The sequence below is a fragment of the Hypomesus transpacificus genome, chromosome 9 (genome assembly GCF_021917145.1).
Source record: "Hypomesus transpacificus isolate Combined female chromosome 9, fHypTra1, whole genome shotgun sequence".
In the NCBI taxonomy this organism is placed as follows: Eukaryota; Metazoa; Chordata; class Actinopteri; order Osmeriformes; family Osmeridae; genus Hypomesus; species Hypomesus transpacificus.
This window is the reverse complement of record NC_061068.1, coordinates 14,203,141-14,219,776: the sequence shown is the minus strand read 5'-3', so window position 1 is coordinate 14,219,776 and position 16,636 is coordinate 14,203,141. Positions and strand designations below refer to the sequence as shown.

Genomic DNA, 16,636 nt, shown 5'->3' with positions numbered 1-16,636 from the left:
TTACCTAGCTTGCTACCCTTAGAATGTGGCTGTAACATTAGCTCTGCAGCTAACAGCTTAGTTACTGTTGCTAATGTAAAGGTAAATGGCATCAAGTGTGTGTGTGAATACAAACGCTGTAACGCGAGTGTTGTACACTTCTTTGTTATTTGGATAACCGTTCTGCTGTTGGTGTTATGCCGCGCGATATCCGCCTTTCTCCTCATTGAAATGACTATGAGTGTGCACCTCTGCAAACCAGGGTGATCAGATGAGAATTACTCAATTCGAAGCATCTTGCAGCAACGGGGGTTACGAGCCATTGCGATACATCCGTTGTAAACATTAGCGCATGTTGCCGCCCCTCTCCTCCTCATTAGCATTTAAAGCTACAGACACCAAAACAGCGCGTTCTGAGGAAAGCTCATTGTGGGACAACTCGTAGTGGCTATAATTCTGTACCATGGCTGAATTTCGGGAAAGAGACTTAAGATACAGTATTAGGGAACCACTAAGGCCTATGTAAAAGCATCCAAAAACAGCATATCATGTGACCTTTAAATTCAAATTCTGACACGTTCGTGTAGAATATGGATGAAGGGCTTTTGTAGACTTAAGAAACTTCAGCAAATCTAAATGAAGTGACACCTCATTCAAGGTGCCTAACTGGTTTCCAGATTAACCGGTTCCCGGATTAACTAGTTTCCGGTTCCCGGATTAACTGGTTTCCGGATTAACTGGTTTCCGGATTAACTGGTTTCCGGATTAACTGGTTTCCGGATTAACTGGTTTCCGGATTAACTGGTTTCCAGATTAACTGGTTTCCATAAACATGCCAGCTGTGTGTTCACCAAAATAAAACATTTCTGTCTAGCGCTCTCTTATTTGAGGAGGATGGTTTCGGTAATCATACTCAAGTGTCGTGATCAGCAGTGCTGCTGGGACTGATGTATATAAATCAGTGGTTAGATACATACATAGACCTATATAACTAGACCAAAGGAATCGGCTCTTTAAAGATGGCGTCCCCATTTCTTTCTATGGAAAGTGCTCAGTGCCGCAGGGAGGCAAGCAAGAGCTTGAAACGGACAATGCCATCTTTCCGCTTCCAGCTCGTCCGGTCTTACACAGAACAGTGGCTCGCCATTCTCCTCTCCAAAGTTCGTACATGCCCGTAACTAGCTGTACACATGTAAAAATAAGCCACAAATAAAATACTTACAAGTAGAATATGTGATGGTGGCCTTGGTGTTTCAGACTTTACTCTCTTTAATCAATTAGCAAAGATTACTTGGAATTAAATTGCAGCGTTCCATAAACAAGCCTTGCTCTGTTGGGCTTTACTGTACAAACAGTAAAGCCCAACAAGTATTTTCCCCCCACAAGCACTTTATTTGGAAGAACACTGCTATTTTACATAGGAACAAGACAATGTTTTCCCACATATGCTTCTCCAATAACATTCTCCTTATAAGCCAATTACTAAATACGGATGGAAATCTCCCTCTTCCTGAGTCACCACCTTACCACGGTGGAGGGGATTGCGTGTCCTAGTGATCCTGGAAGCTATGTTGTCGGGGGCTTTATGCCCCTGGTAGGGTTACCCAAGGCAAACAGGTTCCAGGCGAAGGACCAGAAAAAGCGTGGCTCAACAAACCATCATGAAGAAAACGAACAATGGTTTCCATTTGCCCCTGCCCGGAAGCGGGTCACCGGGGGCCCCCCCTGGAGCTAGGCCCGGGGCTCGATGGCGAACGCCAGGTGGCCAGGCACAGCCCAAGGAGACAACGTGGGACCCTCTTCCAGTGGGCTCACCATCCGCAGGAGGGTCACGGGGGTCGGGTGCAGTGTGAGACAGGCGGCGGCCGAAGGCGGGGGCTTTGGCAGTCCGATCCTCGGCTGCAGAAGCTAGCTCTAGGTACGTGGAACGTCACCTCGCTGGCGGGAAAGGAGCCTGAGCTGGTGCGCGAGATAGAGAAGTTCCGGATAGATATAGTCGGCCTCGACTCAACGCACAGCATCGGCTCCGGAACCAGTCTCCTTGAGAGGGGCTGGACTCTCTTCCACTTTGGAGTTGCCCTCGGTGAGAGGCGTCGAGCTGGGGTGGGAATACCACCATCCTGCGACTCAGGAGGGGGAAGCAGTGCATTGTCAACGCAGTATTTGGTGGGGATGGTGCACTACTGACCTCGATGGGAGACGTCCTGGATCGGTAGAAAGAATACTTTGAAGACCTCCTTAATTCCACCAACAGGCTTTCCGATGTGGAGGCAGAGTCTGGGGACATCGGGGTGGGCCCTTCTATCTCTGGGGCTGAGGTCGCCGAGGCGGTTGAAAAGCTCCGCGGTGGCAGGGCCCCTGGGGTGGATGAGTTCTGCCCAGAGTTCCTTAAGGCTCTGGATGTTGTGACTGTCTTGGTTGACTCGACTCTGCAACATCGCGTGAACATCGGGGACAGTGCCTCTGGACTGGCAGACGGGGGTTCCCCTCTTTAAAAAGGAGGACCGGAGGGTGTGCTCCAACTTTAGGGGGATCACACTCCTCAGCCTCTCTGGGAAAGTCTATTCAAGGGTTCTGGAGAGGAGGGTCCGTCGGATTGTCAAACCTGGGATTCAGGAGGAGCTATGTGGTTTTCGTCCTGGCCGTGGAACTGTGGACCAGCTCTACACCCCCGGCTGGGTCCTTGAGGGCGCATTGGAGTTCGCCCAACCAGTCTACGCATGTTTTGTGGATTTGGAAAAGGCCTTTGTAAGGATGTATCTGTCAGCAGGCAGGCCGAAAAGAGTCACGACAATTATAAAAAAAGGGTTTGACTCTTAGCTCGACGTCGGATCATGTCACCAATCCACAACAGAGTGGCGGGCATGAGTGAGAAACATCTCTCTTCAGAGAGCTTAAATACAATGTTGATGGACATGTTCAAACATAGAATGCACAGAATTGCTTCCTTAACGGGTCATCAGTGGTCAGTACACTGATACACTAGAGCGTTCAGCAGGTGAAGTGGTCATTAATTACATTCAAGTTCCAGTTTGTACATGTTTTGCCTTACTGTCTCCTAACTGTCTGGGCTGTGTGCTATATTATGCTCAGTGGAGGCCTCGCTGCAGGACCTCTTGACCTTACAGATACTTAGGCTGTACATGTACACAGAAAATCTTCCTTACAGCTTTCGACCGTGTCCCTCGGGGGCTCATGTGGGGGGTGCTCCGGGAGTATGGGGTACCGGATTCCCTGATTGGGGCTGTCCGGTCCCTGTATGACTGGTGCCAGAGTTTGGTCCGCATGTTATGGTACAGCAATGTTCGGACCTTAAAACGGACTTGTGAGGTAAAACGTTTCAAAAGGTAGTTTTTAATGTTCTTTGTTCTAGCAGAGTTAACAATCTGGCAGAGTCTGAATGGTGAGCAGGGTCTACATAGATCGTTGATTGCTGATCTGCCACAGATGAGGATGGTTGTCTACCCCGGGAGACTCCGCCCATGCACACACACATGGAATAAACAAAAAAAAGGAGGGAGTAGAACACAGGAAAAAGAGAAACAGAAACAGTGTCACAGCCAGGGGCATGACACCGCATTGCCAGCAGTAAGTCGAAATTGTTCCCGTTGAGGGTTGGACTCCGCCAGGGCTGCCCTTTCTCACCGATTCTGTTCATAACTTATATGGACAGAATTTCTAGGCGCAGCCAGGGCATTGAGGGGGTCCGGTTTAGTGACCTCAGGATTGGGTCGCTGCTTTTTGCAGATGATGTGGCCCTGTTGGCTTCATCGGGCAGATGTAAGATGTCCCGGTCTTGTTGATTCACCCTCTAGAATATCCGGAAGATCAGGAGATACCTGTCTGAGCACTCCATCCAGCTGCTAGTCCAAGCAATGGTCCTCTCCAAGTTGGACTACTGCAACTCGCTGCTCTCCCAGCATGTGCAACCCGCCCTCTTCAGAGGATTCATAACGCAGCGACCCGCCTGGTCTACAATCTACCCAGACGCTCCCATGTTACACCTCTCCTCATCTCTCTCCACTGGCTACCCATCAACGCCCGTATCAGATTCAAGACCCTGGTACTGACCTTCCGAGCAGTGAATGGGACTGCACCCGACTACATCAAGTCTCTCCTGCAACCTTACACCCCCACCCGTCACCTACGGTCTTCCTCAGACAACCGCCTGGTGGTCCCACCGCTCAAGACTGCCAGGTCCCAACACAAGCTCTTCTCCTGCCTGGCCCCCCAATGGTGGAACCAGCTCCCCACCTCCATCAGGGACACTGACTGTCTCCCCACCTTCAAGAAAAGGCTCAAGACGCACTTGTTCTGGGAGTACAACGGCACTTAGGAATGCTTGGCTGGACCTGTTGTTAGTTTCCTCCAGGATCACAATGACTCTTATTGAGTGACTTGTTGCTCTTGTAGGTTAGTTATAACGAAGTTAAGTCTTGTACTCGCTGTGAAATATTTTACTATTGATTGTTTTTCTACAGGTACAGTCCTGCACTTTTTTTGTGGTTTGTGTTGTTTTAATTTGTGACTTGTATAACTGCATGCTCTTATGGGTCTTCCCTTTTGGCACTTGTTTAGTTTTTTCACAATGTATGCTTCATGTTTTGGCTGCTTGCAATGTTTGGGACTACCTCGTTGTTATGATCAGTGACCTATGCTCTTTTGTAAAGCTCTCTCTTGGAAGTCGCTTTGGATAAAAGCGTCTGCTAAATGCATAAATGTAATGTAATGTAGCGCCGGCGTCGCTTGCAGCCGCCTGCAGCCCGGCTGACTTGAAGAAGCCAACGTCGGTGCCACCGGTGCTGCATGAAGTTGAATGCACCTAGTGTGACGTCAAATATACGTCACTACACAAACAAGTGTCTGAGTTGAAACTTAACTAGACCCCTGAGAGAAGTTAGCATTGGTGAAATATATTTTTTGTATATTATCTGTTTTAATGGGTTTATGTTTATTTACGTACTGTATTGATACCTTTGTAACGATTTGTGTTTTGCACAAAAAAAAAACTTTGGGCGATAACACCGGAAAAGCTTGACTTGTTTACATCCGGTTAGAAAAAACGCGCGTGAAGAAGGAGAAAGCAAACTTCGAACTACAGTTTTGTAAACTATACAAGGTTTTTAACCAGCAAAATGTCTCAACTAAATGTGTTCAGGGATTATCTCAATGAGCGATTAAAAACGGCAGCTTTGGAGATATTCGCGGCCGCTGAGAAATCGTTTGCCAAGTTCGAAGAAGAGATTTATCGTTCAATCGAGGAGAGCACGCGACTGCAACGCTTGTCGGACATTGTTACTCAACCTGAGATCAAGCTTTACAAAACAGGTTCGATTAATAACTACAGATCTGATTATAATCTGGTGTATCTATATTCAGTTTCTCATGAATTATATATTGTGTCTAGCACGGCCATACCCAGGTGTGTAGTGAGACTCGTTTCTTGCGATTGAGTGGTTTACTGCACAGAGCACCATGTGTCCCTAACTACTGCTAGTACTAGCGTTGTAGGGAGGACAAACCCGTGAGCGTTTTTACTGAAATACATTTGTAGTATCTTCATATGAATCAGAACACTACATGAAGTGAGTTGAATTGACTCTTTACTGTTTTCAACTTTACAGCCACAGCCAGAACCAAGCCTCCCGCATGGGACGTCTATTCAACTAACTTATTAGGCAAGAACACAACCTAAGTGATACCCAAAATAAGCATTGACGTGCGGTGATGTCAGTTATAGGCTAGGCACTGAGTTATGAAAGCCAGATTACTTAATTTATTGTTAATATATAATAATATAGACTAATATGTCAAAACAGTAAACGCAGACAACAGTACAAGCAGTAGCCTACAGCCGCTGAATGTTAGCACAGCCACATAACCAATATTTTTCTTCCATACCCGTCTGTTTACATTTACATGACATTACATTTAGTCATTTAGCAGACGCCCTTATCCAGAGCGACTTACAGTAAGTACAGGGACATTCCCCCCGAGGCAAGTAGGGTGAAGTGCCTTGCCCAAGGACTAGGGATGGGCATTCGACTAAATTGTCTTAATCGATCGTCGGGAGAATTAACGATCGATTTTCGATTATTCATTAAAAAATGTATATTAAAATTCACTATTTATAGGCTATATTAAAATGCAGTGAAAATAGAAAACAGAGTGTTTCCGCATTGAGATCTGTAGCTATTACAAGAAAAACAACTATTTATGTAACTTCTAGAAGCAGCTAGAAGCCTGTGCTCAAACACAATTGGCCCTCGTTTTTTTCCCGGCTAATTAACAAAGCTTCATAAAAACCTTTGCCCTCAACAATACTTAAGGGTAGCATATATATTTTTCAGTTAACTGACCCTCGTTTTTTTCCGGCTAATTTAAGGCTAACAAAGCTTCATAAAAACCTTCGCCCTCAACAATAGCCTACTTAAGGGAAGCATATCCATCTCGATGGACTTGCAGATCCGTTGGGTAATTTTCTCAGCTCGTTGTGCATCGCAGCTCCTCCGTGCTAGCACCGAGAGCAGGATGCACCGCCACTAACCAGGGTCGGATTTACGTTCTTCAAGTGGTACATCATTTGAGTTGTGGAGGAGTTGTATTTATACTCAGCTTTGCAGTGTTGGCAGTGAACAAAGTAATTTTTTAGTCAATATGGTCTCACGCTATACTTCGCCGTGACCTCTTCATGTTTACTTTTGAAATACATGGAAACTCGCCGGTAACTGAGTAGGCATGTGGCGTTTTGGTAAAATGTTTACTTGCTGCCACATAGCGAAATCCATTGCATTCCTTCAAGACTCACACTACGCAACAGAACACGCATTAGTTTTATTGATGAACAAATAATGTCATCGACTAAATTCTTAATGATCGATAATCGATCGTCGATTAATTATGCCCATCCCTACCAAGGACACAACGTCATTTTTGCACAGCCGGGAATCGAACTGGCAACCTTCTGATTACTAGCCCGATTCCCTCACCGCTCAGCCACCTGACTCCCTATTTTGGGAGTTGTTTGAAACGATCGAAAACATGTTGTCCATTTTGTTGCAGTAGTCCATCTAAGTCTGGGGTAGACCTCCCTCTTGCTATTAACTTGCTATTAAATTCCTCAACTTTGAATATCGGTAGACAGCGCTGCTGTCAGTTTTACTTGAATTTTGCGGGGATTATGCTTACAACGTAAGGGGAGCGTTCCATATTAATGCACACTCAAAATAACTAAAAAGTTGCCGAAGAAAAAGACCGCAAAAAAATTGAAATAGTCTACAAGTACTGGTGTTCAGCAGTTTATTGGTTAGCAAGCTAGACTAGCAACATTCGGTTAATTTTTAATCAATAATATTGCACTGTCCCGTGCTATCAGTGCTAACTAGCTGGTCTAGCTACTGAAACGTTGGACGGAAGCTCAGGTCTAGCCATTAGTTGCTACCTAGATATCCACTTATTTAATTTTAGCTTTGTAGCCACGCAATTACATGACCTGGTCTTGGCTTCTTAAAACTACGTTTTCCACGGAAGCACAATTAATGGAGATATCCAAATTAACATAAGCTAACCTTAACAACAGTCTAATGTTAGTCTATCAAGTCCCAAGTCACTCGTAACTAGTTTACAGCATATGTAGCTAGCTACCCAGATAGCACACATTCGTCGGGCCGACGTCGGGCAATTGATCGAAAACGACCTCCAGACGATGTCTGGACGATAAATCAAAACTGTACCAACCGGCCTTTATACAGATATTTCCTCTTAACTATACATTTATTTAGTTCGGATCTCTGACAGCAAATATTTCACTATCTATCTGAAATGTCACTTAGCAAATGAAAATACAATGGGCTATTAGCAGTAGCTAGCTACTTGATTCAACCTGGATTTTCTGTGTGTGGGTAATGAAGAGACACAATTCAAGTTAACAATCTTTTAATATCATACTGGATGTTGATATCATCAAGCTCTTAAAAGAACTCCAACACAGAAAAGAGAGATCAACGGAACAGAGAAACATAAATATACAGCTTTGCCTACAGTTCTGCGTCTTTCATTGGTCTCCGCCGCCCTCTGACTGTCTTGACTGCCATGGTTACAGTAGCTAATTGCTGAAATTAGAAGAAAAAAAATCTGACATATCACTGTTAAACCAGAATGTATTAGCCTATGTGTATGTAGGCCTAGGTTACTTATTACAATACAACACTTTGACATAAAATGTATAGTGTATGTTTATTTTGCTCTAGTTAGTGGGTACATTTTTGTACTGGAAAAAAAAACAATCTGCACATCAGAATCAGAATGGGATTTATTCGCCATGAAAGTTTGCACAGACAAGGAATTTGCTTTGGCAGGAAGGTGCATACAGTAAACATATAGGAATCTTTAAATATGTGGTCTAACTATACTAAGGATACATAAACTAGCAATACTAAGTGGAATACAATTAAAATAAAATATACAATAAGTAAAATATAAGTTGCCAATTTACAATATAAAATACAATATAAAATACAAATATTACAGGAATTGAGTGTAGTGCAAAATGTTATTTGCACTAACCCTAACCCTAAAAAATAGTTTTTAAAGACATTCAGTCAGTGTGAGCTTTGGCCTTGTTGAGGAGGCCAACAGCGGAAGGGAAGAAACTGTTTGTATGGCGTGAGGTTTTGGTCCTGATGGACCGTAGCCTTCTGCCAGAGGGGAGTGACTGAAACAGGGAATGTCCAGGGTGGGAGAAGTCAGCCACAATCTTCTTTGCCCGTCTCAGGGTCCTCGAGGTGTGCAGGTCCTCGAGGGAAGGCAGATTGCAGCCAATCACCTTCTCTGCAGTGCGGATGATACGCTGCAGCCTGCTCTTGTCCTTGGCAGTGGCAGCAGCGTACCAGGTGGTGATGGAGGAGGTGAAGATGGACTCAATGATGGCTGTGTAGAAGTGCACCATCATTGTCTATGGCAGGTTGAATTTCTTCAGCTGCCGCAGGAAGTACATCCTCTGTTGTGCTTTCTTGGTGACGGAGCTAATGTTTAGTTCCCACTTGAGGTCCTGGGAGAGGATAGTGCCCAGGAAGCGGAAGGACTCCACAGTGTTGACTGGGGAGTCACACAGGGTGATGGGGGTGAGTGGGGCTGTGTTCTTCCTGAAGTCCACAACCATCTCCACTGTCTTGAGAGCATTGAGCTCTAGGTTATTCTGGCTGCACCAGGTCACCAGGTTGTCTGCTTCCCACCTATAATCAGACTCGTCTCCACCAGAGATGAGCCCAAAGAGGGTGGTGTCGTCTGCAAACTTCAGGAGTTTCACGGACGGATGACTGGAGGTGCAGCTGTTGGTGTACAGGGAGAAGAGCAGAGGAGAAAGGACGCAGCCCTGCTTCCTGTCAGACAGGAAGTCTGTGATCCACCTGCAGGTGGAATCAGGCACGTTCAGCTGGGAGAGCTTGTCCTGAAGCAGAGCGGGGATGATGGTATTAAAGGCAGAGCTGAAGTCCACAAACAGGATCCTGGCGTAGGATGCTAGGGAGTCCAGGTCCTGTAGGGTGAAGTGGAAGGCCATATTAGCTGCATCGTCCACAGACCTGTTGGCTCTGTAGGCAAACTGCAGGGGGTCCAGTAGAGGGTCTGTGATGGCTTTAAGGTGTGCCAGCGCCAGGCGCTCAAAAGACTTCATTACCACAGAGGTCAGGGCGACGGGTCTGTAGTCATTATGTCCAGTTGGCCTGGGCTTTTTGGGCACAGGGATGATGGTGGAGGACTTGAGACAGGCTGGCACATGGCATGTCTCCAGGGAGGTGTTGAAGATGTAGGTAAACACCGGAGACAGCTGGTCAGCACAGTTCTTGAGGGTGGCTGGAGAGACAGAGTCCGGCCCAGCTGCTTTGCGGGGGTTCTGTCTCTTGAACAGTTTGTTCACTTCTCTCCTGAATGGAGAGGGTCGTCACTGTAGAGGGGGGGAGGGGGGAGGCCTCACGGGTGGAAAGGAGTTGTACTGTCCAATTGCCTATATGCCACGGTGAGCTGACGTACTTCCGCCTAAAACTCTCAGTCACCACGTTTACTTCCGATGCAATAGCATCCATCGTCGATATTGATTTTCCAAAGCTAGTCAAGAGAAAAGAATCGACGAAAAAGTTCAAATATCAGCGAACATCTGGTACCACTGCCGAACACTGTTGTGTGCCTTTATGCCAGAACTCAAGTAAGTACAACAGTGTGCTTATTTTTTTTACCTTTCCTGTGGATGAGGAGCTCAGACGCAAATGGGTAGTCGTCATCCGCAGGGATCACTTTGTTATTACACCTCACACCCGGGTGTGTAGTCGGCATTTTAAAGAGGAGGATATACGAGAGCCTACATCAGAGAACGGGCAGCGATTACTTAAAATGGGAGCTGTTCCAGCATTATTTGAGTGGAACAACTTCTCCCTTCCCCATCCAAGACCGGGTGTCTAGGAGAGACATTGTCATTGATCGGTAGCACTGACGCCTAATTGTTAACCCTGACACCTAATTGTTAACCCTGCCAGACCCTGGTTTGAAACTGTGATTAACATTGAATTACGGTTAAATACATTATACCAATAAGACACTGGACAAAATACAACAGTAATAAGGATGATTAGTGCAACTGAGCGTTACAGTAACGTTGTTAGCTACTCTCGCTAACATGTACGCTAGGCAAACACTTAATTTTAACCTTACCTTCATAATTATGGACATAATTCGAAACGTAGAGTTTAAATCCTTTGTCCTTTCTTGCGGTGGCTGTGGCTGAATTAGCCTGGATAATTCTGCTCACATCTGTCAGGGATATTGTTGGGAGATCCAGGAGTGAGCGGGTGAAAAATGCAGCCATTGTTGTTGCGTTGACAGAGAGACAGGAAGTGAACGTGGTGGCTGAGACCGTGGAGCGGAAGAACGTGGCATATAGGCAATTGTCTTTCAAAACGACAGTAGAACTCGTTCAGGTCGTTGGCCAGACGAGAGTCGTTAGTGGAGTGGGGGGCTCTGGGCTTGAAGTTGGTGATCTGCCTGAGCCCACTTCAGACAGAAGCAGAGTCGTTAGCAGAGAACTGGCGCTTCAGCCTCTCTGAGTACAGTCGTTTAGCCTCTCTCACCGCCTTGCTAAACCTGTTCTTCGACTCCTTGAAACTGTCCCTGTCCCCACTCCTAAACACGGCCTCTTTGTCCAGCCTCAGCCTTCTGAGTTTAGCTGTAAACCAGGGTTTGTCATTGTTGTAGCTCACCCTGGTGCGTGTTGGTATACAGCAGTCCTCACAGAAGCTGATGTATGATGTCACAGCCTCTGTGAGCTCATCCACACTATTGGAGGCAGTCATGAACATATCCCAGTCAGTGCAGTCCAAGCACGCCCGCAGATCCTCCATAGCTTCACTGGTCCACTGTTTCAATGTCCTCACAGCAGGCTTACAGCACTTAAGCTTCTGCCTGTATGCAGGAATCAGGTGGACCATGGCGTGGTCTGAGTGACCCAGTGCTGCTCGGGGAACTGCATGGTATGCTTTACTGATAGTAGAGTAGCAGCGATCCAAAGTGTTCCCTTCTCTGGTAGGGCATTTGATGAGTTGTCTGTATTTGGGGAGTTCTTGAGTGAGATTGCCTTTGTTAAAGTCGCCTAGCACAATAACCAAGGAATCCGGATTTTCATGCTCCACGCACAATATCTGGTTAGCGAGCACACGTTGAGCCTCGTTGGCGCTAGCCTGAGGGGGCATGTAGACACCGACCAGTATAAATAAAGCAAACTCACGTGGCGAGTAAAAAGGTTTACAGTTAATAAAAAATGTTTCCAGATCAGGAGAACAGTGCTCCAGATCAGGAGAACTGTGCTGCAGAATCACTGTCACATCATAGCAAACAGTAACATAGTTCTGTCACATCATAGCATCATAGTTCTGTCACATCATAGCAAACAGTAACATAGTTCAATATTAGTTATCCACTCAACTTATACAAATATCACACAAACCATCTTCCCTAATTGTATCCCTTCCCATGGTAACGCTGCAACATAGCCTAGCTACAGCTAGAGACAACAAAAAAGCCAGACTACAAAATGCATCCGGTTCTTTCATTTACTGTTGCTAATTCGCTAATTCGTTCCTAATTGACCACGCTAGTCTAAATGCAAATCATACCCCAAAGTAAAAGAAAAAAGAAATCGTTTTATATATTTCTTTACAATAGGTAGTTACTCATTCTAGCAGCACAATATGACCACGTGTTATCTATGGAGGATTAGATAGAGATTAGAGTGCCACATAGTGGCAAAAACTAAATAAATAAATACTTGGATAAATAAATAATTATATAACACAATCTTAAATAAATAACTAATTATATAATGTAATGCCTAATTGACATACAAAATATATAAATTACACATTTAATGAGACACTAAATATGTAAATGTTAACATGTATTTCTGTGTATATATATATATTTACATTTTTATGTGTTTGCATTTATTTATTTATCCTTACATTTATCCACGGTGTAACTTGCTGCAGCAAAATAAATCCATTGTCCCCCGTCACCAAGTCAGGGGGCGGGTTAAAGCCTCTGATTGGTGCTTCAACTTGAATCGACTGCTTTTGACTAATCCAATATGGCAGCAGCAAGTGCGGATTCAATGAATGAAATATTGCATGCTATAGTGGTCGAAATGTTGGCGGTAGCTGAAGAGATGGAGGCTACTGCCAATTCACTTTTTTTCTTTTTTTTTTACATCATATTGAGAGCTTCGCTGAAATTATAGCAATGATATTGGCCCTAACTGACACAGACATCAATAAAAATGTGTTCACGATCCTCGGCGAGCTGGTACAGCATCGGGGTGGGCAAATCGACCTCAAGACCGACAGTATCGATACTAACGTTGGTATCAGTAGCCTGATTGATACTAGCGTGATAAGATCGATACTTAAGTTTCATTCTACATTTAGTACACAACTCTGTGTACTCAAATGTATGTATGTTACACACTCAAAACTTTGAGGTCACATAGATACAATTTTGGGAGCATATGCAACCAAAATGGTTGCAATTTTAAGCCTTGGATGTGTAGCATATTATGCTAAGATCACCACAATTGGTCTGGTTTTAGCTGTCAGGCATGTGGTTGCATAATGACTATGTTGATCACCAACATACTCTTTTTTCCCCCAGATGTGCAGCAGCTCTCTCTCCCGGAACCCCAACAGATTAAAGAGGAACAGGAGCTCTGGACCAGTCAGGAGGAAGAGCAGCTCCAAGGACTGCAGTTTGAAACTACACACTCCGTGTTCACTTCTACCAGTGTGAAACACGACTGGGATCAGGAAGGCTTTTCTGAAGTTTCACAACTTGACCAAACTGTTAAAGTAGAGAACAGAGAGGGAGACTCTCTACCCAGCAACACAACTGAGGGGCAAATCAAAGCAGAACCTGATGGACAAGACTGTGCAGCACCAGAACCAGGCAGTGACTCTCAGCCCCTCTCTGTTGTAGCTGTAGACTGTCCTACAGTTCAGAGTTTGGAGCTGGAAGAACATGAACGAGTGCTGCTTCTTCGAAACAGAACACAAAACAATGAGGCTCTGCCAAGGCAACATATGCCAGAAGGACATTATACAAGACAAACACTACATCAGTGTCTAATATGTAACAAAACTTTTAGTGAAAAAAGGGCTTTGGTTTATCATGTAAGGACACACTCAGGAGAGAAACCTTATCATTGTCAACAATGTAACAAACCATTTTCTGAGAAGGGTAATCTGGTTAAACACATGAAGACGCACACAGGAGAGAAACCTTTTCAATGTCAGGAATGTAGCAAACAATTTGCTCGAAGGGATACTCTACATGAACACATGAGGACACACACAAGCGAGAAACCGTATAAGTGTCAACAATGTCACAAATCATTTTGTCGTCCATATGGTTTGGTTATACACATGAGGGCACACACAGGAGAGCATTCCTATCAGTGTCAACAATGTAACAAACAGTTTCCTAGGAAGGGTAATCTGGCTATTCATATGAGGACACACACAGGAGAAAAACCTTATCAATGTCAACAATGTAACAAACAGTTTTCAATGAAGTGTAATCAGGTTGTGCACATGAGGACGCACACAGGAGAGAAACCTTATCAATGTCAACAATGTAGCAAACCCTTTTCTAAAAGTAGTTCTCTGTATTCACACATGAGGACACATGTTTGAGGCCACATGTTTTTCGGACAGAGCTTCCTCCTTAATCTTACCAGTAAGAGTTCGCTTAAATAGCAGTAAAAGTTCTTCAGTAGGAGTTTCCTGCTAAAACATATTCACAAAGCTGCTGAGACCAACTTTTGGTGGGAATGGGGAGAAATGTTGAGCTAAAAAAAGGAACTTGCTGCTATGGATGATGTCAGAAGCTTACTAACTATGCCCACAGTGATTGGCTAATAGGGGGATGGATCTCTTTAAATTATTTTATTATAGGAATATTGTGAGGTATTATGTTGCAATATGTGAAGATTTAGATATAACCTTTTTTCCCATATTTAAATAAAGATGTTCATTAGTAGGTTGCATCACTAATTAAAGTGAATACATGTTTAGTTTAATGTCATTCAGATATACATGTTTCTCGTAAATCAATAGCGAAAATGCATAAAAGTAGTTGTATGAATTGTTGATGTGGGTTCTGCAGAGGTAAGCTGATGGTTCTGCAGATGGATGGCTGAGGTATACCTAGTTCTTAGCTGGATTTGATTAAAGACGATTTGTCATGATCGTGTATTGTTAGGTTCTTCTGCGTTCATCCTGGACTTGCTGTCATAGCAACAGGTCAGTTAGCTCAGACCTGCTCGAGAGCAGGCTTATTTAATTTAAACAAAATTTGATAGTGGCTTCATAAGCAGAGGTGATACAAGAAGTCTGTTACTGAAGGTGCCGGGATCATTTGAAAGCTTTTTGAATTATGATGCGGATTGAGTGATTGACAGGATCCTTTAGCGCACGATACTCTACTTTTAGAGAAATATTCGGTTTTCTCTTGAGGGTGTCATTAACATTGTTTATTTGTTGGAACCACATTCAATTACATGACATTACAGATGATAAACAAAGTAATTATGAAAATATTACAATACAAAAACATACAGGCCAAGCCAGGGTCGGACTGGGGGGAAAAAAAGTGGCCCAGGAGTTATGGTCACTGACCGGCCCAGTCAATACACGGCGCGCGGCCAACTCAATGCATCGCACTTATCGACCAGTCATTGGCCTACTTGGACAAATACCCAAACACTTAGCATTATTTTGGATGATTACAAAGAAATTGCATCATATATTGAACTTCCGATGTCCGTAAGAACAAATTTCAGAAGACACTTCAGAAATGTTCGATTCTCCCGGAATCCCCGGCAGCCAGTCCGCCCCTGGTTCGGACATAATTATAGTCTACTGGAATTATAGTTAAATTGTAGCATGCCGGCTGTAGGTGGCCTACTGCCTATGTTTGTTTATTATTAGTTGTCACTGTTAGGATGACTATAGGCTAAGTAGTAGACAGTACTGTCTTTAACTTAATTTTGGGGGGCTTATGACCTCTTCGTTGAGTTTGAATATAATGTATTTGGTAAATGGACAGATCATTAAACCCATTTTATGCATGGATTTGTGTAGGCCTACAGTATACTGTGTGTGAGAGATTCTACTGAATGCTGAATGTGAGCCTACTGGCCTACATTTTCGCACATTATGGGTTATGATGACTGAAAACATTTATTATTGGCTAATATGTGCTGTTCACAATAGAGGTTGCCATTGGTTACTTTTTATGGTTTTATTTTATTGCACTGCAAATAAATAATACACCTACGCCCTTGATTTAATACCCACATTTTGACACACCTGGGTATGACCAAATATATAATTCTAGATATAATGAATAGTTATACAGCAGATTATAATCAACTGTAGTTATTAATTGAACCTCCTTTGAAGAAGAGCACGCAGATCACTACTGTGATCTGTTCTCTACCCAAGTTTGATACCTCGGGTATGTCATCTCTACTGGGGGTGTGATGCCAGACCCAACCAAGGTAGAGGCGGTTAGAGAGTGGCCTGTCCCCACCACCCAGGCAGAGAGCTTTATTGGGTTAGCTTCTTATTATAGACATTTTGTGAAGGGTTTTACAGATGTTGCTCGCCCGTTGCACCAGCTAGCAGAACAGGGAAGGCGTTTTAAATGGAGTGAGGACTGCCAGAGAGCTTTTGATAGTTTAAAAACTAGTCTAATTACCGCCCCTGTGTTGGCTCACCCAGACCCCAGGAAGCCGTTCATCCTGGACACGGATGCAAGTGATGCAGGGATTGGGGCAGTGTTGTCTCAGGAGTATGGAGGACTGGAGAGAGTTATAGCATTTCAGTCAAGACAATCACGTATTAGATTTGAGCATTTATTGTTACATGACATGGACATGTAGATTTACTTTGGCGGAGTGGATGATCTAAGGGAGCACTCCCTGCCTCCTCGATGCAACACATACATACATGACATATGAGGCAGGGAGCAATAGAGATATAATCCCCCTGTTGGATAGATACACAGACAGCATGGGGGAGAAGGGGACGGTGGAGGGTGGCAGCAGCACTGATCATAC

General features: G+C 44.3%; 1 protein-coding gene across 1 annotated transcript; it reads left to right on the top strand.

Annotated features, from left to right (window-relative positions):
- The first annotated feature begins 5,024 nt into the window (after positions 1 to 5,024).
- LOC124471353 (zinc finger protein 569-like) lies at positions 5,025 to 16,464 on the top strand. The gene is made up of 2 exons (XM_047025839.1): positions 5,025 to 5,307; positions 13,171 to 16,464. The coding sequence occupies exons 1-2, from the start codon at positions 5,115 to 5,117 to the stop codon at positions 14,205 to 14,207; spliced, it is 1,230 nt and encodes a 409-aa protein (XP_046881795.1). The 5' UTR covers positions 5,025 to 5,114; the 3' UTR covers positions 14,208 to 16,464.
- The last annotated feature ends 172 nt before the right edge of the window (positions 16,465 to 16,636 follow it).